Raw genomic sequence first — 24,014 nt, 5'->3', positions numbered from 1 at the left:
AATCACCTGAGCTTTGTCATAAGGGTGAGTAGATGACAGTTTTCATTTTGTGCAAGTTATCCCTTTAAAGTGCTAAAAACAAGTCTGAAGTTTTGAGATGACACGCATACTTTGATGAAACATGAAAAAAGCACTGCAGTAACAATGTAGGCTGTACAGCACTTTTTCATCAGAAATTATTCTACTTTGAATGGTTTTCTTATGTCCTGAGTAAGTAATTGACTGAAAAGTGCCACTAATATGACCCTGAGAACAGCTGCTTGCCTGAATCATTAACCAACACTTTATCATCTCCCAAATGTTTAAATGCCAAACATCTAAGTACCCACCTTCATATACAACACGGAAGTAAGCTATTTTCTGTGAATTTCTGTGAATGTGTGACTTCTGATTCATTAGGCACTAATAGGTCAATAACTAGGAGAATAACAAAGTGTAGTAAACCTTAACTATTTGCACAACTATTTGGAATACATAGCAGTGTGTTTATAATTATGACAATACATTAAAATAATATGGAAAGAAGTACTAGTTTGCAATATCAAGTAGTTTAACTAGCTGTTCGGTACAGCTAAAAATAACTGGAAGCAGACGACACCGGTGACCAGACACATTCAATGTAAAAATGGCCTTGTCTGCTTTTATGTTAAAAATAAGTTGGATAGACATACTTAAAAATAAATAAATAAATAAATAAAAACATAAAAAACATAGCATTCAGGCTTTTTTATTTGTCATCAGTGTAAGCACCAATTGATTGAAAAAAATGTACAGACTGTTTCCCTTATATGGAAGCTTGTTTCCGCCATGGAATAAAAAATCCTTTTTTTATCTCACAATTTTTTATCTCTTCACTTTTTTTTTTTTTTTTGTCAGAATTGTGAGATGTAAATCACAATTGTGAGAAAAAAAGGCAGAATTGTGAGATAAAAGTCGCAATTATCTTTTTTTTTTTTTTTTATTCCGTGGCAGAAAAAATCTTCCACCTTTCTTCCAGAATAAAATATGGTCCAACTATTCAAGAGAATGCTATTCCAAAATGTTTATCAAAATGGTTATGTAGTTTTTACTTTACTTAAACCAGTTAAACCAATTAAAGGACTCTTTAGCCCTATTCGGACGGGACTAGTTTCACAGGGGGACAGGGACGGATTGACAATCTGTGCGTTCTGGAAAAGTCCAGAACGGCCGTCCAACCGAGGGCCGTCGGCACAAAAAAAAAAAAAAGTCTAATAAAGCAGTATCAGCCAACAGCAGGGGCACTAATATGATCACTTATGCTACGTGTAAAAAACAACAACTGAGGAAGAAGAGTCGGCCTATAGCCACTGACATTTTATAAGGCTGCACTTTTAAATTTGCTTACATTATATTTGAATAGCTGTGGTCTCCAGAGTGGTGCCTGTGAGTTGCCCGCTAAACACATTTTATAAATAGCCCCAACTTGCCGTCGGGGTTCCAGACTTAGTTCGAATAAATGGTATTTTCAACTAAATGTTTCAATTTGAACTTTTGCCTCTACAAAATTACCCAACTCTCTTTGATTGTACGCTGTCATTTGCGTTGCGTATGAGAAACATCAAATGGCAAACGCTTAAAAAGCGGAACAAAACTTGTTTGATCTGAGCAGCGCATTATCAGCTCGGCCCAAAAAACAGCGATCGCGGACAAAGCTGATCTCGATCACGCGAACATTATTACACAGAGCTGCGCGATCCACTGAGAAGCATTTCAATTCAGCGCAGAATTCTCTATCTCTATTATAAACCACAAATGACTATGTGATTTAAGCTTGTAAAAAGCCAGATGAAACAGCGCTGATATTCTCAATATATTGACGCAAAAAAACAAAACAAAAAAAAAAACAGGCGAAACATTGTTCCGAGAACAAACCAGTTAGAAGACATTACACACCAAAACCTATGAATTAACTATTAAAAATGCTGTTATATTAATACAGTTATGTATAAATGTATTAAATGTAATGCAGTAATGTTTTTGTTTAGAAGTTATGGCAGTTTATTATTTTTTTTATTTTATTTTTTTTTCATTTATATTTATACTAAATGTTTGGGCTACTGTTTTTGATAACACGTACAATAGGTTTATAGAAAATCAACAAAAAAAATAATAAAAAAACTAAACAAAAAAAATAATTTTCATAATTTTTCAGGATTTTTTTAAACGCTTTTAAGTCTGAACCAGAATATCAAGATATTTTATTATTTCCCATATGATGGTGAAAAGTAAAAAAGCTTCACCACGTTATGTATAATAAATATTGGAGTATAACAAATAAAAATTCCTTCTAGATGTAGCCCTTGCACACAAAAAGGTTGGAGATCCCTGGTATACAGTAGCCTAACTATATGTTTTATAATTACAAGTTTGTGTAATTTGGGTTACTGTAGCCAGTGACATTTCATTATTTGTATTTTATGGCATTGTACATTTTTTGTTTTTATTTGAAGGCTGAGGCTTCATTAATAAACACAACCCCAATTATCATCATTGGTTTTGAGATGTTACTTGCTGTGAATACCTGTCTGATAGGCTACAGTATTGTGGCATAGCCTAGTATCAGGACATCCTGGCTAGTGTCTGTCCCACACGGCTAGAGGCGAATGGCCGGATGATGGGACTATTTGGGAGAAACTCCAGGGCTGTTTTTTAGCCCCAGTCCGTCCCTGCAGGGGGACGTTAGAGAAATTTCTGTTTCACAGACGTACTTTGAGATTTTAATCCTGTCCGAATCTGCCATGTCTGTCTTTTTCTCACACGACCTCTGTAAAAATTCCAGAGCAAATTACCTACCGTTTTTCGTCAAACTCGGCGGTCCTCAGAGAAATCTAATCCCGTCCGTTTTTTGTGTGTTTTGGTCAACGTGAATTACCGTACAATCTCTCGCTATCGCGCCGGTATTCAAGTTTCTGCTTTTTGCGCACCGATAATGGATGTAGCTGTGTTCTGTACACTGCGAAGAAATAAAAAAATGAAATCAACAAGAAGAGCCAAATCACGTAAACTGTTAAGACTGGCTAATGTAATATCAGTTTCAGGTAAGATTACTTTCATTTCTGCACTTAATTACATAACGTGTAAATTATATAAGTTAAGATCTACAAGATTTCTGATGTTCCTGCCCTGCATATGACGAGATGTTGGACGTTATGTCTCACGCTACAGAGAGATTAGATCTGTCCTTGGAAGCGCGAGAGGTGCAAGCTCTCTCGCAGCCACCTTGGTGAATGCTTCCTGACGGGACATAACCCACCAGTTCGTATGACTCTTCCCTTCCTCCCAGATCTTCACACTGAGGTGCGGAGATCTTGGGGAAAGCCATATTCTGCAAGCATCCATCATTCACATGTAAACTATGCTGATGTTGAGGTGATGCAGGAATATGGATATGTGTCAATGCCTCTGGTTGAACCTCCTTGGTAAGATGTATTGGGTGTCGGACGTAGGTAGGCCTCCTCTCACAATAAGAATCGTCATGTTGAGGCCTTCATCCTCAGAGCTCGACCAGGCAGCCAGGCTCTGCTAGGATAGTAACTGCCAGTTATAGGCTCTCTGTAAACCTCCTTGCAATATGTCCTGAGTGTGGGGCGTTGTTAGGTCTCTTCTCGATTTAGAGAGTCATCATGCTGAGACCTCCAGTCCTAGAGCTTGGCCAGCCTGTTTGCTAAGTCGTCAGGCTCTCTGTGAGCCTCCTTGTCTACTGCGAGTGTTGTTAGGCCTTACTGAGGCCTCCGCTCCCCAGAGCTCCGCTTGGATAGCCATTTGCGAGTTGTAGGGCCTCTTTGAGCCTCGTTACACGGTATCCTGAATGTAGGGTGTTGTTAGATCTCCTCTTGTTTTGAGAGTTGTCATGCTGAGACCTCTGCTCCTAGAGCTCAGCTCTGTTTGCTAAGTTGTTAGGCTCTCTGTGGGCCATCTTGGCCACTGTGATATTTGTTAGGCCTCTCGCTAGAGAGAGCTATCTTTTTTGAGGCCTCCACTCCACTAGGATAGCAATTGTGAGTGGTAGGCTCTTTGTGAGCCTCCTTGCAAGATGTACTGAGCGTGGGGCGTTGTTAGGTCTCTTCTTGTTTTTGAGAGTCATCATGCTGAGGCCCCCACTCCTAAAGATAGGCTAGGTGGAAGGGTAGTACACTACATTGAAGGAGCTCCTCTAAGCTTTTTACTGCCTTGGGTTAGAGTTGCTAGGCCTCTTGTTTTCACTCTGTCTGATAGAAGTTCTGAGTGTTAGGCTCTCTGTGAGCCTCCTTTGATGCTGGCCTGAATATGAACGTAGTTAGGCTTCCTCTCTTTAGAGTCACCCCGTTGAGGCCTCTGTTCTTGAGAAGCTCCAGTCTACTATTATCCTGCTGGTGTGCACCATAGGGATGAGGACTTTGAGTCCTTCGACTTAGCTAAGCCAATAGGGCCCTCATCCATTCAGCATGGCAGCGTGGGTATTCCGTTCACCATAGCGACCCCTAGGGGACACAGCACGAGTTCCCTATAGAAAGGGAACGTCTCATGTTACGCATGTAACCATAGTTCCCTGAGAATAGGGAACGAGACACGGCATCCCTATGCCATGCTTTCGGTATTCCTGCACACGTCTCCTTCAGACAAGAAGTAGATAACGTTTTGCACAGGTGCCCTTTTATACACTAGGCCTCACCTAGTGACGTCATAGGCTGCTGCCTGCCAATGTCAAGTTCATTGTAGTGTTTAGACTCATGCTTCAGATACCTGTCATGCTGGAGGCATTCCCCATAGCGACCCCTAGGGGATGCAGCGTCTCATTCCCTATTCTCAGGGAACCATGGTTACATGCCTATCCTGAGACGTTATTTCATAATGTGATTTACCCCCCATTTTCAATTATTTTACATGAAATGTTCGTTTTTTGCGAATTTTTTAAATGAAGGATCAAAAGGATGCGTTTCCCCCAGTGAGCCTTCTTGCACAGACCCTGTGCAAAGTCAGGGAGGACGAGGAGCAGGTCTTGCTTGTTGCACCGTATTGGCCCAACCACACCTGGTTCCCGGAACTAGTGCCCGTCGCGACAGCCCCTCCCTGGCCCATTCCTCTGAGAGAGGACCTGCTCTCTCAGATATTGGGCACCCTATGGCATCTTTGATTATATTTACCAGGGGCGCCAATAATTCTGACCACAACTGTGTGTGTGTGTGTGTGTGTGTGTGTGTGTGTGTGCGCGTGAGTGCGTGCATACGTGTATGTGTGTATTACATATATAAACTTTCATTTAATGTACCCCGTAGTGCATTTCAGCACAAAGTCATCTCGCTGTGACGTGCATAATTACAATAACCTCACACCCACTCCTCTGGCATTTTCTGGCATTATAACAGAGTTAAACAGAACATTTAAATCATAATGCAAAATTACAGATTTTAATACTCCTACGCACAAGCTCTCAGTGTGTACACGTGTTTGCCTCTTAAAATCGTTGTACAACAGCTCCACGCAGAGTTTATTATTGTTATCAGAACTTTTGGGGCAAAGCTTAAGCATTGTGAGTTTGATCACTGACAGGCATTGTGCATAATATATTTTTTTTCAGCTAGTGTAATTGCACAACCAGCATTATATCTGATAAATACTTTTTCTGCATTGGATTAGCTAGACCTCTGTTCTGTGTCTACTCGCAAATTTCATAATGAGATGTATATAACAATTTTAAACACCAGGATCTTCACACTCCAATATTATTGAATGTCACTGTCATTGTGATTTGTCTGTTAGATGTAAATGTCCCTGCATGCTTATTTGAAGATAAGTAAATCCTAGCAATTGCTTCTTCAAAGTGTAAAATAATTTTGCGCACTTATAATATATATACAGTGAAGAAAAGAAGTATTTGAACACCCTGCTATTTTGCAAGTTCTCCCACTTGGAAATCATGGAGGGGTCTGAAATTGTCATCGTAGGTGCATGCCCACTGTGAGAGACATAATAAAAAATAAAAAAATCCAGAAATCACAATATATGATTTTTTAACTATTTATTTGTATGATACAGCTGCAAATAAGTATTTGAACACCTGTCTATCAGCTAGAATTCTGACCCTCAAAGACCTGTTAGTCTGCCTTTAAAATGTCCACCTCCACTCCATTTATTATCCTAAATTAGATGCACCTGTTTGAGGTCGTTAGCTGCATAAAGACACCTGTCCACCCCATACAATCAGTAAGAATCCAACTACTAACATGGCCAAGACCAAAGAGCTGTCCAAAGACACTAGAGACAAAATTGTACACCTCCACAAGGCTGGAAAGGGCTACGGGGAAATTGCCAAGCAGCTTGGTGAAAAAAGGTCCACTGTTGGAGCAATCATTAGAAAATGGAAGAAGCTAAACATGACTGTCAATCTCCCTCGGACTGGGGCTCCATGCAAGATCTCACCTCGTGGGGTCTCAATGATCCTAAGAAAGGTGAGAAATCAGCCCAGAACTACACGGGAGGAGCTGGTCAATGACCTGAAAAGAGCTGGGACCACCGTTTCCAAGGTTACTGTTGGTGTACACTAAGACGTCATGGTTTGAAATCATGCATGGCACGGTAAGGTTCCCCTGCTTAAACCAGCACATGTCAAGGCCCGTCTTAACTTTGCCAATGACCATTTGGATGATCCAGAGGAGTCATGGGAGAAAGTCATGTGGTCAGATGAGACCAAAATAGAACTTTTTGGTCATAATTCCACTAAACGTGTTTGGAGGAAGAAGAATGATGAGTACCATCCCAAGAACACCATCCCTACTGTGAAGCATGGGGGTGGTAGCATCATGCTTTGGGGGTGTTTTTCTGCACATGGGACAGGGCGACTGCACTGTATTAAGGAGAGGATGACCGGGGCCATGTATTGCGAGATTTTGGGGAACAACCTCCTTCCCTCAGTTAGAGCATTAAAGATGGGTCGAGGCTGGGTCTTCCAACATGACAATGACCCGAAGCACACAGCCAGGATAACCAAGGAGTGGCTCTGTAAGAAGCATATCAAGGTTCTGGCGTGGCCTAGCCAGTCTCCAGACCTAAACCCAATAGAGAATCTTTGGAGGGAGCTCAAACTCCGTGTTTCTCAGCGACAGCCCAGAAACCTGACTGATCTAGAGAAGATCTGTGTGGAGGAGTGGGCCAAAATCCCTCCTGCAGTGTGTGCAAACCTGGTGAAAAACTACAGGAAACGTTTGACCTCTGTAATTGCAAACAAAGGCTACTGTACCAAATATTAACATTGATTTTCTCAGGTGTTCAAATACTTATTTGCAGCTGTATCATACAAATAAATAGTTAAAAAATCATACATTGTGATTTCTGGATTTTTTTTTTTAGATTATGTCTCTCACAGTGGACATGCACCTACGATGACAATTTTAGACCCCTCCATGATTTCTAAGTGGGAGAACTTGCAAAATAGCAGGGTGTTCAAATACTTATTTTCTTCACTGTATATATATATATATATATATATATATTATAAGTGCGCAAAATTATTTTACACTTTGAAGAAGCAATTGCTAGGATTTACTTATCTTATCGACTATTACTCTATCGTTACTTATCGACAGAGTGTTGTGCGCCCAAGACTTATTAATGCATGAGGGCAATGAAGGCTATCCCATCTGGTCCGAACCAACAGAAGGTCTACTGTGGTACAATTCACACAAAATGTTAATGATATGGGAATGTGTCACAACAGACAGTGCATCGCCTGTGTATGGGGCTTACTAGCCATAGACCAATCAGAGTGCCTATGATTACCCCTGTCCACCGTTGAAAGCACCAATGGGCACACAAGCGTAGGAACTGGACCTTGGAGCAATGGAAGAAGTTTGTCTGGTCCGATGAGTCCCGATTTGTTTTACATCACGTGGACAGCTGTGTACGTATGCACCTTTTACCTGGGGAAGCGATGGCACCAGGATGCACTGTGGGACAACAACAAGCAGGTGGAAGGAGTGTGATGCTGTTCTGAGGGAATGTTCTGCTGGGACACCCTGGGTCCGGCCATTCATGTGGACGTAAATTTGACATGCGCCACATACCTAAACATTCTTGCAGACCAGGTACACCCTTGGTGTTCCCTGGTGGAATTGGCCTCTTTCAGCAGGATAATGCACACTGCCATACTGCACACATTGTTCAGGAATGGTTTGAGGAACACAATGAAGAGCTCAAGGTGTTGCCCTGGCCTCTGAATTACCCAGATCTAAATCTAGTTGAGCATCTGTGGGATGTGCTGGACCAACAAGATTCACGGCAGCTCCACCTCACAACCTATGTGTACTATATGTTTCAGCAGTAATCTAAATCTAAATAAATAAAGTTTGGAGTGGACAGCTTTAATACTCAGATCCTCACCGATACTTGCATTGCAATTTGTTGGCCATGTCCAAATTGATATGGGAAGATCCATTACTCTTCTCTTGCATTCATGTACTACCATCTCCAGTGAACTAGATTCATGAAAAATTTGCGGGTGGCTTTTTATAATAGAGGCTGCTATCATAAGCTTTGTCACAACAGATGGTGTGCACTGAAAGCCCTCTAATAGAATAGTGCAGCATACTCTAACGTGAAGGGTCAACACAGAACAGTTGGGCCGAGTGGGCCATATGCAGAAGGACATGGTCCTGCCTACAGGCGCCAGAAAAGCCATCCTCCCTCTAATCTGACAAATCTCCCTGCCTAATACAGTGACTTCTTTTTTTATTCCAAAGGGCTATAAAACCTCTTTCCTCTTTCTGGGGACCTCTTTTTATACATATTAATCTGCAGCCAAATAACTTTAAAGGTTCTATCAGCGATTTCAGGCCCAAAAAAGGCCCAAACATAAATTATCACATTCATCTAATCTTTCCTAACGATCCGCTAGCTGCCTGCCCCATAAGCAGGCCATCAAAAAAACGTGTCTCTGTAGGCAGCCTCGGCTCTGAGATCTGCACACAAAAACAATTGGTTTCACCAACCACTCAAAACCAAAATAAATAGTGTTCCAACCAATCACCGACAGGGGGTGGGTGTTGTGAGGTTCACGCGAAGTCGGAGAACACGAGCGCAAAACCTCACAACACCCAGTTTTTTGACGGCCTGCTTATGAGGCGGGCAGCTAGCGGATCGTTAGGAAAGATTAGATGAATGTGATAATTTATGTTTGGGCCTTTTTTGGGCCTGAAATCGCTGATACAACCTTTAACCTGAAGGACACAATTATTTGATTTCCTGAGCACTTGCATTTAGAATTGGGGATTTAAGAGTATTTTTAATTGTCTGCAGTTGAAAACTATTTCTAATGTAAAATAACTGCAATGTCAAAATGCATTCACCCAAAAGGAAATGTAGGCACTTAAGAGGCATTTAGAAAAAAGAGGGTATGTAAGGAGCAAAAGCAACACAATAACATCTATATGGTGACTATCCAGGTAGATGCTGCACATTGGTGGTGGTTGAGTAGATTCCCCCTTCCATATGTGAAGTGCTTTGAGTACCCAGAAAAGTACTATATAAATGTAACAAATTATTATTATAATAATTATAATTATAATTATTATTATTATATTAAAATGTAATTCATGTGAATTTTATTAGATTGCTACATCACATTCAAACATGGACACATATGCATATGAGTCTGGTGTTACTGCAGGCACAATACCAACAATGACTATCCATGTCAGTTATTAACTGATTTATAGTCGAAACTGTAAACAAGTCTAAGAATTGGGCAAATTGTGCTTAGCCAAAAACCATATCTTATCGAGTACCTTGGGTCATCCTTGAAAACCGTACGAAAATCACTGGATAAAATAAACACCAAAGTAAGCACCTTGACAGCCATTTATATCCTTAACTGCCGAGGACATAATGCAGCTAAAATTTAACACAGCAAAAAGACACCCTTACATTATTAACCAGCCGTAAATTCAGATGGATCAATAAAGTCTCTTTAGCCACAGGGGCAACTAGTTGATTTACAGAGACAGCTTGGCAGGGATTCTAAAATAATGTCTTACCCTAAATGAAAGCCATAAAGAAAACGTCATCATCATCAAATCATGCCTCTTTAGTCCGGTTGATGTCTTTATGCTGTAATAATGTGAGGTTTGCATATGCTTTGAAAGGAACAAGTATCAATCATAAGAAAGAAAAGGTCTAATCTGAAATATTCAGTGGATTTAGCGTGCATACCAACACGTTGTTCGTCTTTCCTGATGCTCTCGTTGTCATGCCAGTCTCGTCTTCTCAAACCGTCTGTCCAGGTATAAATGTGACCATCATTTAAGCCCAGTGGGAAGCCCTGTGGAGAAAGAGAAACTTTTTTAAGTGAAATATAATGATATTCAGATTAAATTATAAAAAAATTTTTGGGAAACTTCCACACAGAATGCATCTCAAAAGATCCAGTTAAATCAAGTTAGATCTCAAATACGTAAAAAAAATTAACGGAAAATATCTCGGTTACTAATGTAACCCTCGTTCCCTGTGAGATGTTCATTGGGAATTGGGATCACTTCAGGGAGCCCTATCATCTTCAAGTGTCTACAGAATGAGCCAATGAATGTTGGCGTGCGTGAATCACGTCACACACATTGTTTTTCGCTAAGGAGCCGAGATCGTGACGGCCGTACATCGATGGTCAACAACAGTGGCGACAGGACATAACGTCTCCCGTTCCCTCCTTCAGAGAACGAGGGTTACATTAGTAACCGAGAGGTTCCCTATCAGTCGCTCACGTTCGATGTGACGACGTAATTGGGATCCCTATGGAAAACACCACGGTTGCTGCCACATCCAGCGCCCTACGCAAGACTCTCAGACCCCCAACTGACTGGGGCTGAAGGCCTGCATAGAGGCGATTCAAACTGCTGTTCCGTTATACCTCACACAGTGGAACTCTTGGATAACACGTCACGTCCAGGGACCAGACATGGAGTTTCCAGAGGTCTGGACGTGGGTGCCATAGGGTGCCCAATATCTGAGAGAGCGGGTCCTCTCTCAGAGGAATGGGCCAGGGAGGGGCTGTCGCGACGAGCACTAGTTCCGGGAACCAGGTGTGGTTGGGCCAATACGGTGCAACAAGCAAGACCTGCTCCTCGTCCTCCCTGACTTTGCACAGGGTCTGTGCAAGAAGGCTCACTGGGGGAAACGCATACTTGCGTAGGCCAAGTCCCGGGGCCAGCTGTGTGCCAGTGCGTCCGTCTCGAGGGTGCCCTCGGTGAGGGAGAAGAACAACTGTCAGTGGGACGTGTCCGGGGCAGCAAACAGATCTACCTGTGCGGTCCCGAAGCGCCTCCATATTAGCTGGACCATTCTCCCGGTAGCACCTGGTGAGTCTTCATATCGGCTGGAGGGACCGGCTCGATTGCGTCCTTCACCAGTAGGACTCTACGATCTCTACAAGACTGGGGGGTGCCGGGCGAACTGAATCGCATAGCCGAGTCTGATGGTATCGCTGAGCCAGCGAGACGGGCTGGGAAGCACTAGCCAAGCTCCCAGACACCGTGCAAGTGGGACCAACGGCACCACAGACGTATCTGTGGTGGGGCAGCGCGGCAGAATGCAGGGACCCGACTCGGATGGCATAGCGGCCCAAAGTGGAGTCTGAGAGTGTGGTGCAACACGTACCTGCTTCCGTCGAAGGGCAGAGTGAGTTTGCGGAGGCCTCTTGAGTGTGTAGGCCTCTTGAGTGCCACTGCAGCTCGCTGGTGATGAAAGAGGGGCTTGAGGGTGACAAGGCATAGCGTCGTCGACCGCCAAGCGTGCTCTCTTGGGACCCAGAGGTTTCAGAAACTGCTCTTTTATTGAAATTGTGGGACAATTGCAGAACAAAAAGAAAAGGAAACAAAAGATTCTCCGCCCGGCCCTCCACCGGGTGAAGGAGTGGCGCGTTCACCATCTCCTGAAGAGTAGTCTGATCCACCTCTGGGTCGCCTCAGAGTTGTTTGCACCTCCACTTGCCTCCTGGTTTGGCAGCGGTCTGGACGGGCAGGGCTGACTTCCTGTGGCTTGCTCCACGCTGAGGACTGGGTGATGGCTGCTGCGGTGGCTTAGCGGGAGTGGAGGACGCCGCAGGAGGCTCGGCGACGAGCAGACGGAGGGTCTGTGGCCGGCAGATGGGTGGAGGCAGCAGCAGTCCGCCGGGGCAGGATGTGCCGGATAGCCTCCGTCTGCTTCTGGGCGGCCAAGAACTGCTGGGCAAATCTCTCGACCGCAATAACCCAACCTGGGAAAGAGGGGCATCCAAGAACTGATATTTATCGGTGTCCCTCATATCCGCCAGGTTGAGCCAAAGGTGGCGTTCCTGGACCACCAAGGTTGACATCGCCTGACCGTCGGAACGTGCGGTTTCTTTTTGCTTTTTCGTTCACTGCTAATGCAGTGGGGAATGGTTTTGATGAAAGCTCTGAGAGAAGGATTCAGGATGCCATGCTTCAAACATACATCCAGAAGTGTACATGCCTTTTAGTGCTTTGTATTTGCACAAGCTTCACCATGGAAATGCTTCAGGTGAGCAAATTGAAAATGACAGAGGCTATTCACTGAAAATTAATCCAGTGAAAAAGACGCTGTAAGTCTTCGGCATAAGACCTGACGAAAACTTACAAGCCTTGGATGGGAGGCGTGGATTACCACTAGGGCGGCTTCTGGCACTATACGGCGCCATCCATGTCCTAGTGAGCTCCTCATGCACTTCCGGAAAGAATGATACCAGAGCGGCACGCTGAGAACCAGCAAGGCCTGCCCCGAGAAACCAATCGTCCAACCGAGAAGGTTCGGGACGTGGTGGAGGGTTCCACGCAAGCCCGACCTTCTCGGCGGCCCGGGAAAGCATAGCTGCCCATTCTGGATCGGACTCGGGCAATGCAACCTATCCACAAAGGGGGTAATGCAGCCGAATCCTCATCTCCAGAGGACTGAAGTTCCCCCTCCGATGCTGCAACCGACATCTGGTCGTCAGGTGGAGCTCTAAAGGACACAACTGGTCGTCCATGAGAAGGACCAGCACGTTCCTTTGGAGGCTTCAACGGCGGCAGCGTTTGTGAGGCGTGAAGGACCCACCCTCACGGTAATCCTCAGATCACCCTGGCTAACCGCTGAAGTAGGCCTATTCTGAGGTCCAGAATAGGCTCTAGATCGGGGCATAGGCGAGGGGACTGCACCTCCCTTGAGGTAAGCGAGTCTCGATCTCAACGCTGCCATAGTCATATTACCGCAATGGGCACATGAACTATTCACAAAGGCTGCCTCAGCATGCTGAATTCCCAAACACGAGAGGCAGCTATTGTGGCCGTCTGCTGGCGCCAGGGAACGACTGCATCCAGAAACGCACAGGCGGAATGACATCCTAAAAAGGACGCAGTATCACGCCTGTGTTGCTCTTTTATTAGAAGAAAGTACTCTTTTAATCTCTTTCAGCAGTGCTGAGGCACCCAAGGAATGGCCACGATGCACAGCAGAGTGATCTGCTATGCACTCTCAGGGAACACCCACCGAAACCGACACAGAAATTTGCAGTTTGTTTGAGCTGTAATTCAGCCCGCAGCCACTCGCTGAACGCGCCATCACACCAACACTGCAGGGAGAGGAGAACAAAGAGATCGTCAACATACAGAGTCTTGTTGCTGCAGACAAACAGGAAGCTCGGCTTCGAAGTGAAAGACTGTGTGCATGATAGGGCTCCCTGAAATGATCCCAATTACGTCATCACGTTGACGTAATGTCAAACGTGAGCGACTTATAGGGAACAACAATAACAACATCATTATGAGAGGTAATTTAACTTCAAAATTAAACATCTTCAAGAACTCTCCGAGGTAACTTATGCCTAAATTGTCCTACAGTATAATGCAATGATCAAAATTTCAATCTGTAGCTGTTGTTTGAACACACATTCAATTGGCTGAAATCACTGTAGCCAGCAAAAAAAAACAAAAAAAAAACAGAAAGCTTTCCAATCTGATCCATTAACATTACACAGAACATTTCAGCCAAAGGTAAAATTCTCCTTTAGATACTCCTTTAGAACCCATAATCTTTTTAGTAAACGCGCACGTGAGTATTTGCCTTCCTGGTTGGACATAAGTCTGGGATTTTTCAAACCCCGGGAAAGCAGAATTGGTGCCAACCATCAATTCCATCATGCCAGAACAGCATGTCACATTTTGGTGAATTTTTCTAATTTGGGAATGAAAAAGCGTGATCAAAAGCAAAATGATCATGCAGAATGGTAAGAGGTGTGCAGTGGACAGCGCCTGTTTAAGTGCAGCTATGTGCTCCTCTGTGTTTCTGACGCCTCTTCTATTTGCACAATGGGCATTTGCAGGATGTAAAAAGTGGAGCTCTAGAAGGTCTAAGAGGCCCCATTTGATCTACAATTTATCCATTCTCACAGATAGACCCCTGATAACAGCTCTTTTCACTGGTGGTGGGTGCTAATGCAGTGGGGAATGGTTTTGATGAAAGCTCTGAGAGAAGGATTCAGGATGCCATGCTTCAAACATACATCCAGAATAAGTCTACATGCCTTTTAGTGCTTTGTATTTGCGCAAGCTTCACCATGGAAATGCTTCAGGTGAGCAAATTGAAAATGACAGAGGCTATTCACTGAAAATTAATCCAGTGAAAAAGACACAGAGATTTTTAGGGAAATGATTTAGAGTGCTACTTAGCAAAGTGGATTATGGGAGGCAGGTGCTTGGATTCCAGTATAGCAGCTCCGAGGATTTGGATGGCTTTTTTCCACTGTGTTTGTGAATAATTTAAAAACAAAAGCATTGCTTTATTAAGGCCTTTAAAAAATTGAATGCAAGCACATTGGAGCTTGGCAGAGGGGAATTTCACTAGAAGAATGTGACATCAACTTGACAATCGCAAAAAGAGAACTGCTGGCAGCAATGTTGGATATCACTCACCCATAGGAATACAGAGGCTTCTGATGGCAAGACTTTGTGGCAGAGCACAGGTGGAGCTTGCCTAGGTTATTAATGTAATGGTTGACTTAAGTTTGCTGTGAGTAATTTACATGTAGGCCTTGTCCCAAATGACACCCTCAGCCCTTGAGGCTTTCCCTCAGAGTCTATTGTAAAAGTTACATCAAGGCAGCATAAACAGCTGCATATATCAGGTTGTGGTCTGCTTCGTGAAAAGTGGCGGAAAATGTGCATTGCAAAAATGTGCATATGCATGACAAATTTTTGACAATAATGCAGGAAAAAAACAACACTGCAGATTGACTATTTAAAAAAAAAAAAAATAATAATAATAATAATAATAATACACACACACACATATATATATATATATATATATATATATATATATATTATCACTGATCACAACTGTGCCATTTGGTCACATAATTGTAAATAAATAACTGTTAAGTTTGCATGAAAACACTGACATGGCATTGTCACCTGAATAAAGGGCATGTTTAACTGCATGATTAGTGGAAGTGGTGGAAAAATTGATTCAATTTAGTTTTTGAAAAGCACTACAATTCACAGATGTAAACATACAGTAAGAATATGGCTAAAACCCAAGAAAAGCTGAATGCCTCAATTTCGCTTTGTAAAGCCACAGCTACTTATTTCTCCATGTCCTGTATATAACTCACCCTTTCAAAACGACAGTTTTTAGTTACATTCATCATTTATGATGGCCTACATCTTGAGCTGTTGGAAGCTGTCTGTCCTCAAGATCTAGACATATTAAAAACATAAAAAGACACCGGACGGATGTAGAAAACAACACAGCAATCCAGTGTTTCCAATATTCTTCTTGTGTTCCAAAACAGTAGCAGTAGCAGACGTAGTCGTGTTATCCAAGCATTAATGGAAAGGAAAGCCCCACTTGGGAGCGGCCACGTATTAGGTGTTTCTGGGTGTTTCTCCCTCCTATCTGCTTCAAGGTCTTGATAAATTGTAGCATTTCTTTGTTTAGAATCCAGTATTCCCGTAATTATTTTGTGTTTTACGAGTTTAATAAATAACTCTATCTCGTCTTCTGTCCTAACATACCGCACCTTGAACAGAATGATCGACTTTAACGTACACCAGGTAACCTGTAAATGCAAAAAAAAAAAAAAAAAACATTTCCATTGCAGTTTTGCTAAATATTCCTTTTTCGAAATGCCTGAAAACCCCCCTAATGCGATCATAAAAACTTTTTTTTACGATATATGGGAGTTTTTGCTAAATTGATTCCATTGGGCATATTTTCAATTCGTAATTTCAATTCGCGCAATTTGAAGGGTAATGGAAACACTGCTAGTCAGGTTAGCAGCAAGACACAGAAGAGCTTTGAAAATATGGACACTTTCAAAAAAGAAATGGACTATTTTAAAGTCTCTTCATATGCCCACATTCAAGAATCTGCAGTTAAAGTTCAAATCTGTGGTTGTTTGGGTCGCATGGTAGATTCTAATAAAATGTGTTAAATAAAATTGACAATATTGAGAACTATTAATCGTGCTAAATATATAGGTCACATCATCCAGTTCTTTCATTCCCTTTCTCTTCCTCTTTCTATTCTGGATGTTATTTATTCTCTTAACATACTAAACTAGTGATATCAAATTTGAGATGCTTTACAACATTTGAAAAAGACATGTATTTAAGGCATCAGTGAAAGTAATTCAGATTACAGTAAAAGTACTCAGAATGCAAGTCTGCTGAATGTTTCTCTTTTCCCCATTTTGCCACACAGGAATTTTCTGGCAGATCATCAAGCTCTCAAGCTTTCCTCACATTGATTACAGTAAATTTAGCAATTACTGACTCGGCCCAGACTGAAGTGGGGTGGCTCACGGCACAATGTGCTGCCTAATTAAAAGTGGTCAACAAAGCGCGGTGGTGGATGCCGCCTGCATCAATGCCAATATCTAATTCATATTGCTGCTCCAAAACAGAACCATGTAGGAGGAGTGTCACTGTTCCCCCAGTACAAACACAAATCAAACCCAAGATACAGGGGAGAAATAACAGAACAGCTTTTTGAAACTGATTTTGTTCACAATTGTGAATTAAGTTTCTGTTTATACACACACACACACACACACATATTAAAATACAATATGTATCTGATCTGTGTCAGGCCACACAATTAATTAAGTATTCAAGAATGCAATAAGTGTTGTCACCACCATGACTACTCATGAAAAGGGCCAGAATTACATTTAGGTCTACATTGCTATTATTTAGAATATAGAGTTTTAAAATCAGTTAAAAAATTATCCTGAGATACAGTGAAGAAGGAGAATATGACATTCAAACAGGTCTGGTTATTAAAGGCACAGCCGGCCTGAGGTGCGTTTCCCAAAAGCATCGTTAGCCAACTATGTTAGCAAGTTCCGTCGTTATCAGCATAGTTCAACGAGTCAGTGTTTCCCAAAACCATCTTTCCAACGAACATTCACAAACAGCATTGCAAAGTTGTGTGGTTGGAACGACAAAGTTGTGGTGGTTGTTTGCATGACATGTGGACTTCATATAGCAAAATAAGCAAGCTGACATTCATTACAACCTGTGTCTTTTATTTAGACTACGTACAAATTTCCTTTACGTCTTTTAGTTTGTCAAGAGATTTAAAGCACCGTTTTTGAAGACTGCGCATGTGCGAACGTGCTCTAGTATAAAAGAACGAGCCTATGATTGAATCTGGAAATAAAGCAAAATATATATATATGAAACCACATAAAAAGTTTGGTTGCATGAACATCCCTCAAGTGCGCCATTCCTGAATTATAAACAGTCTATATGCCTTGATAAAGTGCTAAAAGTGAAAAGTAACCAGCCAATAATCGAACAAGTTGCATTGTTGTGGGGTTTGGTTCCGCCATCGCCATGTGACATCAGAACCGGTGATGATGATATTGAAAAAGACATTGATTAATCTAATAGCCTATCACAAAGCATAAATAAACGTGGCAACAGCCAGTCAGTGCATGTTTCTAATAAGTCTGCACGTTCTATGTGTCTCTGTGTGAATGAGTGCCGTAGTTTCGTCTACTACACAAACTCAAACATGTTTCATGCTCATGGCGTTTTGAGCAATCTGCATCTCAATATATTAAGACATGAACACATGAACTGAAACTTACCGTTTCATTTGAGAAAAAATACCGTCAAATACTGAAACTGAAACTAAAAGATCTACATGACAACACGTCAAAATAAAAGTCCGGTTTAACTTGAAGAAATTATGATTGAAATATTATTATTGTATACTAAAATGTAATTCTTAAATTTAATTAATTAATTTAGACACAATTGTTATGATAAATTTGTATAAAATCATAAAACAGAATCCAGAAAAAATGGAAATGGAATTTAGGGGAAAATAAAATGGATTCATGGGGCCCTAAATTAAAAGGTAGCTTACTCTGTGGAGTTTAATTGAGATCAAACAAGTTATTTACATTCATTCTCAAGGTGTAACAAGTATGTGGAAAACATTTCCTTCCCCATTAATGGTAAAAGAATATCGTGATAAATCGATACCGACTAACATGGAAAAAAATATTGTGATAATATTTTTGCCCATATCGCCCAGCCCTATCTGAAAGAGACTTGAGGAGATATAGAATGGAATATGGTACAAACAATGAGATGACTAGAAAAGCAACTGCACAAAAACTGTTCTTTTGTGGCACTATTTGTGGCTATTTGTGGCACTATTTCGTTGTGGCACTGTTCTTTTTACCCAAATATTTTTTTGTTAAAGTAACACACATATATTTATTTTACCACCAAAACACTATTGTGTTGCGTCAAATTAACTTAACCTGTATAATTTTCCACTATACTTAATTATCAATCGTTAAACTAATGTAAAGGGTTTAATTTTGCGGGAAAAAAAAATGGATGTGACGATTTCCAATGTATTGGATGAAGATGGCGTGCGAAGAAGGTGGCAAGGTGCATGGCGTCAGAGCTAGAAGTATCAGCCAGACAAGAAATATAAAGTTAATCTAAAGGCAAAGTCTTTCATTTCTGTTAGTATTTCGGAAAGTCTGTTCTGGGATGTTTTTAATATATTGCACTGAAAAAATTTATTTTGGCTGCTTGTTCAAATTGCTTCATTAAAATTAGCTTAAACAACACAATTGCTATACATTTTGTCCAAACTTAATTTGATTGTGTTCAGTCTGCTTAAAACCCCTTACCTGTCAGGGATCACTGGTGATCCCATAATTATTTTAGTTCAAAATATGTTTGAGCTTATATATCTCAATATTAATAACAGTCTGGTTAATTTTGAGTCTTGAACTATAAACTCTCAAGTGTTGGCTTTCTAAATGTATGTGTGTTATGTTTCTATTCAGAATTACTTATGAGCAGTAACCTTTTTATTTTGGGCATTTCATGTATGCAGCACTTGCCAAAATTGGGGGTGATGGGGAAGGGGTTAAATATATGTAAAATTTAAGTTTACTTAATCTGTTTGTGTTGGAATACATGAATGATTTGTGTTGCATTAACTGAAACTGGGCGGTGCTTGCTAGATCCCAGCATGCTTTGCATATAGCTGAATTAAGAGAATAAATGTTGAAATTAAGTGTTATTTTATGTATTTTTGAGAAATTTTGAAAAAGGGAAGACTTGATAGTGTGTAATTGTGTTTAATGTTCAATTACATTGGAATTTAAATTACAGTGGGTTACCATTGTGGAGAAGAGTGGAGCATTTGGTTAGGCTATGGACTGATTCAAACAAGTTTAACTCCTATAGCTAAAGAAGCATATAAATCTTAGCATTTAAGATGTTTATAAGTGCTATTATTGGCTAATAGCTAGCTATAGTCTAGAAATTCAATTGAGTGACCTAAAGTGACCAATGTACACTATCAAATCATGTAAATCCAACACATGTTGTTTTCAGTGCAGTTTTAAATAAACTAAAGCATGTTCCCTATCGAGAACGGTCACTTCGTATTGCGTAGCTATATGCAGTGGGGGAACTCCTTTCCTCAGATTATTGAAGCCAACTATGTAAAACGCATTGCAGCTGCACTGCTAGCACAGTGAGTGTCTGGCTCACTCATTGGCTGTACTGCGGCAACTGCACATCCAATGGCGAGTCAGACACCGCCAAATTGGGCGTGGCTAAGTCTATATTAGAGCCTGAAATCGCCATTATAGCAGATTTTATCTCCTTCAGCGACAACTTCACATCTCTGTCTCCTCCGAAGCCATCGCCATAGGAAACAGGCCTTTTTCAGCTAGAACGAGCCATCTACAGCAGACAGCGCTTTTCACTCACCGGAAGCCGTTCCTCTCCTGTCGCCGTTCTCCTGAGGCCATCCGGCGATCGTCATATATATCCTTTTTCTGAAAAAGCTAAGCGAGCGTTGTTTCAAATGCCTCGCTCTACTTGTGCCACGTACGGATCCCATCTGCACGAGGCCGACGGGCACACGAAGTGCAGCAAATGCCTGGGTACCGCCCATGCTGAGGATGCACTTTCTGCTGGTGGCTGCTCTGTCTGAGAGAGCGTGCCTGTTTCCGTGCTGCGGACGTGGCTAGCTCTCTCCAAAGATGGCGATACCGCATCTCCTGCTCTTCCTTTTCCCGTTCTACTTATGCCGAGGAAAAAGAAGCGCCGCAGCCAACTGCAGCCTGAGAGTATGGAGATTAGCGAGCCCACACCGGCCATGTCCCTGCGTGCCTCGCTTTCTCCTTCTCAAAAACCATCACCAGTCCTGTTCTCTCAGGCGGACCAGCGTCTCTCCAGCGGGAGATCAGACGACAAACAAGACGACAGCCTCTCTATTGCTGCCTCTGAGGAGGAATGGTCGGGCTCTGTTGACCCCACCCTTGCTTCTCAATCGGGTGCCAGCGTCTCAGCTACGAGGACTAACTCTGACGCGGAGATGCTGAGAATCCTCATCTCCAATCGGCTGGACGGCTGGTTTCTGCCGGGGGCTGGCCCGGACCCTGAGGCCTTTCGGGATCTGCAGAGCACCACGGACCTAGCCTTGCATGCTACCAAGGCTACAGCGCAGGCTATCGGGAGGAGCATGGCTAGCCTAGTCATGCTCAAGCACCACCTCTGGCATAATCTCACTGAGATTAAGGATGCGGACAAAACTGTGTTCCCTGATGCTCCCGTCTCCAGCTCCGGTCTCTTCGGCCCGGCGGTGAAGGGATTTTCGGAGAGGTACACTGAAGGGCAGAAGTCGTCCCAAGCCATGCAACACTTCCTGCCCAAGCGCTCTAGCTCCGCGTCGAGTAGGCCCAAAACCACACCACCTTCTCCACAGCCAGTGAAGCAGGTCTCTCAGCCCCGCCCTGCGGCTGATACCCTTACGGCCAGCTAAGTGCTACCCGTTGCCCCGGCGCCAGGGCCCCCAACCCAGCATTGTGTTGGACCTTAGGCCTCCGAAGACCTCCTAGCAACAGGGGTAAAACCCACGATAATTCCCGCAGCTCCCTGTTCAGCTCAGGCGGCTGGGGAATTTTATACTGTAGAAACTGGGCTCGCTGCACTGTGCGCGCCCCTACAAACAAACGCTGTTTTTACAGCGACCCAAGTAAAGCACAGAATGTTTGTATGTTTCAAGTATGTTTCAAGCACACAACACACGGGTTCCCGGTCCCCCTTCACTAGGTGGCCCCTTCCCAGTTGTCAATCTGACTTTGCCTGAGGCAAAAGCATCTCCAGTCAGTCCAACACTAAGTATGTGAACAAATCACAATATAAGGGTATTAGGTCCCCCTGTGTTAGGCGGCCTATCCCCAAATATGTGTCAAACCCTAGTCAGCAAAGGCCCTGGCCTGGCAAGCCGCCCCCGGTGTGTCGAGTTGGGTTATAAATACAATAAAACGAGGCTACTCGCTTCAATTCGCTCGCAGACCCCCAAAGTTTCAGGCGGTAGTCGAGACTTTGGTGAGAAGCAGCGTGTGTCACGTGCTTCCCTTAGAAACACCAAATCTGTTAGCAAAAGGGCGATAGAATTAATCCCTCCTGCGCAAATTTTTTGGGGGTTTTACAGTCGCTATTTTCTAGTACCGAAAAAAGACGGCGGCATCAGACCCATATTAGACCTAAGGCATCTGAACAGAGCCCTCATAAGACAGCCATTCAGAATTCTAACTATCAGACACATCCTCGCGCAAGTTCGCACGGGGGATTGGTTCTTTACTGTGGATCTGAAAGACGTGTACTTTCATGTCCAGATAGCCCCCCATCACAGGCCATTCTTGAGATTCGCCTTCGATGGGCAGGCTTATCAATACACAGTTCTGCCTTACGGTCTGTCCCTAGCACCCCGTACATTTACGAATTTGGGCGCTTTCTCCCCTGAGGCATCATGCGTGTTGAATTATCTTGACGACTGGCGCAGTCGAAGACCAAACTTTTGACACACAGAGCTTCGATCCTCAGCCATTTGGAATGCCTGGGGCTCAAAATCAATTTAGCCAAGAGCAAACTGAACCACAGCCAGAGTGTTATCTTTCTGGGCACAGTTATCGACTTTACAACTATGAGAGCATGACTCACACCAGAGCGTGCACTCTCTGTTCAACAGCTGACGACCTCCTTCAAAGCAGGTGCACGCACACCCCTCAGAAAGTTTCAGAAACTTCTTGGTCTCATGGAAGCTGCATCGCCAGTACTCCGTATGGGATCACTGCGTATTTGTCCGCTCCAGCACTGGCTCAAACGCTGCGTGCCAGCCCTTGCATGGCAGTCGGGAAGCCTGCACATTACGGTGAATGACGGTTGTTTACGCGCCCTGATTCCCTGGTGGGTTCAGGACTGGTAGGAGGGTGTGACCATGGGTGTGACCATGGGGGTGGCCTCCAGGTGGAAAGTGGTTTTCACAGACGCCTCCAGCCTAGGTTGGGGTGCGCTGCACGAGGGCAAGCCTGTCTCCAGCCTCTGGTCGAGCACGGAGAAGAGCTTACAAATCAACTGCCTGGAAATGAAAGCAGTTTGTTTGGCCCTGAAAGCATTTCTGTCAAACCTCAAGGGACACCATGTCTTAGTCTGCATGGACAACATGTCGGTGGTGTCATATATAAATCGCCAAGGTGGCATCAGGTCGGGCAACCTGTTCACCATGGCGAGAGACCTCCTTCTCTGGGCGCAAGGCAACCTGAGCTCTCTGAGAGCAGCACATATCCCTGGCATTCAGAATCTGGGTGCGGATATGCTTTCTCGAGACAACACTCCCCTAGGCGAGTGGTCTCTAAACCCTCAGACGGTCTGTCTGATATGGAGTGTTTTCGGCAAGGACAAAGTCGACCTTTTCGCCTCGAGAAACAACACTCACTGCGCAGTGTTCTTTGCGAAGAGCAGGGACACGCTGGCCCATCCCTGCCCCAGTTGCCCCCTTTATGTGTTTCCCGTTCCCATTCCGATTCCCCAGGTCATCAAACGGGTCAGGGAGAGCTGATGCCCAGTCCTCCTAGTGGCCCCCCTCTTGAAATCCAGGCCATTGTTCCCAGAGCTGGTTCAGATGATGGACGAAGTCCCCTGGCCTGTCCCACTGAGGAAAGATCTCCTCGCGCAGGCGAACGGGACAATCTGGCATCCACGCCCAGATTTATGGGATCTACATGTGTGGCCCCTCAACGGGTATCCGGTTTTGAACACAATTTCTGAGGCTAGAGACCCGTCTACCAGGCGTCTCTATGCCCTGAAGTGGAAAGTGTTTTCCGGCTGGTGCTCGGATAGACACTTTGAACCCCAGTCATGTGAGGTATCAGTGATACTCTCCTTCTTACAAGAGCTGCTGGATGCGGGCCATTCCGCATCCACGCTCAAAGTTTATGTGGCAGCCATAGCAGCTTATCATGCGCCGGTGGCTGGCCAATCACTAGGAAGAAACGACTTGGTCGTACGGTTTCTAAAGGGAGCCAGGAGGATGAACCCTTCCACGGTCCTTGGGGCCCTGAAGGGTCTGCCGTCTGAGCCGCTTCAGTCGGTTGATCTCAAACCACTTTCGCTAAAGACTGCTCTCCTGCTGGCACTGGCATCTATCAAGCGAGTGGGAGA

The 24,014-nt window shown here is 43.5% G+C and overlaps 1 protein-coding gene across 2 annotated transcripts in view; it reads right to left on the bottom strand.

The window, feature by feature from the left end:
- galntl6 (polypeptide N-acetylgalactosaminyltransferase like 6) overlaps positions 1–24,014 on the bottom strand; it is a 233,271-nt gene that overhangs the window by 164,319 nt on the left and 44,938 nt on the right. For both annotated transcript variants that reach the window (XM_084402886.1, XM_084402887.1), the window contains one exon: positions 10,204–10,312. In XM_084402886.1, coding sequence (XP_084259012.1) covers positions 10,204–10,312 — 109 coding nt within the window. The remainder of the gene's footprint in view (positions 1–10,203; positions 10,313–24,014) is intronic.

The sequence above is a fragment of the Rutilus rutilus genome, assembly GCF_951802725.1.
Source record: "Rutilus rutilus genome assembly, chromosome: 2".
Lineage (NCBI taxonomy): Eukaryota > Metazoa > Chordata > Actinopteri > Cypriniformes > Leuciscidae > Rutilus > Rutilus rutilus.
This window is presented reverse-complemented; position numbering and strand designations above follow the sequence as displayed.